At 62.4% G+C, this 2,201-nt stretch overlaps 1 protein-coding gene across 1 annotated transcript in view; it reads right to left on the reverse strand.

Moving 5' to 3' along the window:
* Uap1l1 (UDP-N-acetylglucosamine pyrophosphorylase 1 like 1) overlaps positions 1–2,201 on the reverse strand; it is an 8,353-nt gene that overhangs the window by 4,318 nt on the left and 1,834 nt on the right. Inside the window, exon 2 of the mRNA XM_013029340.1 lies at positions 254–402. Coding sequence (XP_012884794.1) covers positions 254–402 — 149 coding nt within the window. The remainder of the gene's footprint in view (positions 1–253; positions 403–2,201) is intronic.

A 2,201-nucleotide genomic window follows, 5' to 3' on the forward strand; every position in this document is an offset into this window, starting at 1 on the left:
CAGTGCCTAATGCACCCCGGGCCGCCGGCGCGGGGCCGGCGGCGGGGCCTGCTCAGGCCCCCAGAAACGAGCCCCTCCTTACGGCCCTCGCTCTCTGCCCGGATCCCTCCGCGAGAAGTACACGCACCAAACCGGGACGTGGCTCACTGCTCAGCCAGAGCCCCGCACACAGCGGCCACGCCTCGGCCACCACACCGGGGCGTGACGACCCGAGGGCGCCAGCCCAGAGAGTGAACCAGCACCTGCCCAGCACCTGCGCCACGGAAGCGCTGCTGGGACGCAAGCCGCGGAGGGTCGGACCGGAGATGGAACCGCTGGGCCCAGCCAGCGCCTGCCCCAGGCCAGAGCCCCCGAGAGCCCGGGTCTCCCTCGGCCGCTCCGCCGGGGAGGGCCGGTGTGCTTCTTAAAACAGATATCAAGGGTTTGCCTCTGAGCCTTCGAGGTCTGAGGAGTCCCCAATCCTGCCTCAAGGTAGGAGTTGGAGCTTAGATAAGAAGCTGTGTTTGCATCAACACTTTAGGGACCAGAAGACCCAGCCTTCCTGGGCAGACCCCCACAGACCATTGTGAGTTTGGGCAGGATGTGTGGACCACCAACCAATATCTTTGCCTGAGGGCCTTGTCCAAAGGTCAGGAGGAACAGGTCCCACAGGCCAAGAGTGCAGACCAAAGAAACCCAAGGAAGGCTCAGAGGACTGGGTAACTCTTTCTGGCACTGGTCCATGCCAGCAGTTCTAGGCTCTATCGGGGAGCAGGGGGTTGCTGCCCAGCTTTCCCCAAGGAACCCTGGGCTGGCACAGTGAGGATTATACCCCAGATGTAAAAAGCCAGGGGCTGCATGGGCCCCAGACCTGGCCTGGATTCTGGAAGACTCCTAGAGAGGGACAAAACTGAGTTCCCCACATCAGCAGAATGGCCAGGCTGAATGGAAGGAGGAAGTAGGTCTGAGTTTGGGATGGGATGCTGGGGAGTGAAGAATGGACAGTCCCACGACCAAAGCCAGGCACTGACTCCAGTCTCTTCTGGGTCTTCTATCAGGGCCAAGCCAGAGACCTTGGGAAGGTCCACAGGAGGACAGCTGAGGACACTTCCCCTGGGCTTTGGCTGCTTTGAAATGTTTTCCCTTTTTCTGTAAGCGTGCTCAGGTTTATCCAGCGCTTTGGCCTGGCCTGGGCACTGCTGGCTCTGTTGTCCTGAGGCGCACTGATGTTGCTGGCTGTAACACCAACACTAATCTCTGCTTCAGTTCCACAGCGCTGTACCTAGCCCTGTCCATCTGTAAGTCTCCTCCTGGCCTGGTATCAGACTATCAGACGTTGCTCTGTGTGTGTGTGAGAGAGCCTGCTTGCCTGCCTGTCTGTGTCTGCCTGTCCTGGGGCTTGAGGCTCAGGACAGCTCCACTTGTGGCTTTTTTGGTAGTTAATTGGAGATAAGAGTTTCACGAACATTCCTGCCCAGGCTGGCTTTGCACCACGATCCTCAGATCTCAGCCTCCTGAGTAGGTAGGATGACAGGCGTGAGCCACTGCATCCAACTCAACCTGGCATTTTGATGGCAGTCTCTCCAGCTAAGGGTTCTGTGTGATGGCCGCTGAGCAACGTGATGGGCCAGGTTAATGTCAGGCCCTAGGGTGGCCCTGCCCTGTGCCCAAACAGCACTAAGTGTCCTGGAAGGCCACCTTCGGCCAGGCATCCAAGGTTGGAGACTTTGAAGCAGGGGAATCAAGTTCCTGGAAAGAGATTTGAAATCTGCGCCGAGCTCAGCCAGGAGGGGAGGAGGAGCCTTCCCCGGCGCCTCTCCTTTCCCCGGGGGGGCCAGAGGGGGGCAGGCCACCCCTGGGCACCTCCGTGCCTCCCACAGTAACCGGGGCGCGCGGGACCACGAGGGCCGGAATAGCTGGCGACGTCCGCCCGGGGAGCCCCGCGGAGGGACCGGGAGAGCCAGGCGCCGCCGCCCGGAGGGCGCCTGGGGACACCGGAGAAAGCCGCTTTGTCCTTCCCGAGGCCCGGGTTCGCAGGGGGACAGAGAGGCCTCTGTGGGGACAGCGCCCAGCTGGCTGGAGCCTCGGATTCTCTAGGGGCCTCCCAGTTCTAGGGAGCGGAGCCCCGGCATCCGGTGCTCGCGGCCGGCGCCGCCGGCGACCAGGGCTTCACCCCGAGGTGGCCCGGGGACGCCAAACCCCGCCCTCCGGGGCGGGAGCGG

Source organism: Dipodomys ordii, unplaced genomic scaffold, assembly GCF_000151885.1.
Source record: "Dipodomys ordii isolate 6190 unplaced genomic scaffold, Dord_2.0 Scaffold118, whole genome shotgun sequence".
Taxonomy (NCBI): Eukaryota; Metazoa; Chordata; class Mammalia; order Rodentia; family Heteromyidae; genus Dipodomys; species Dipodomys ordii.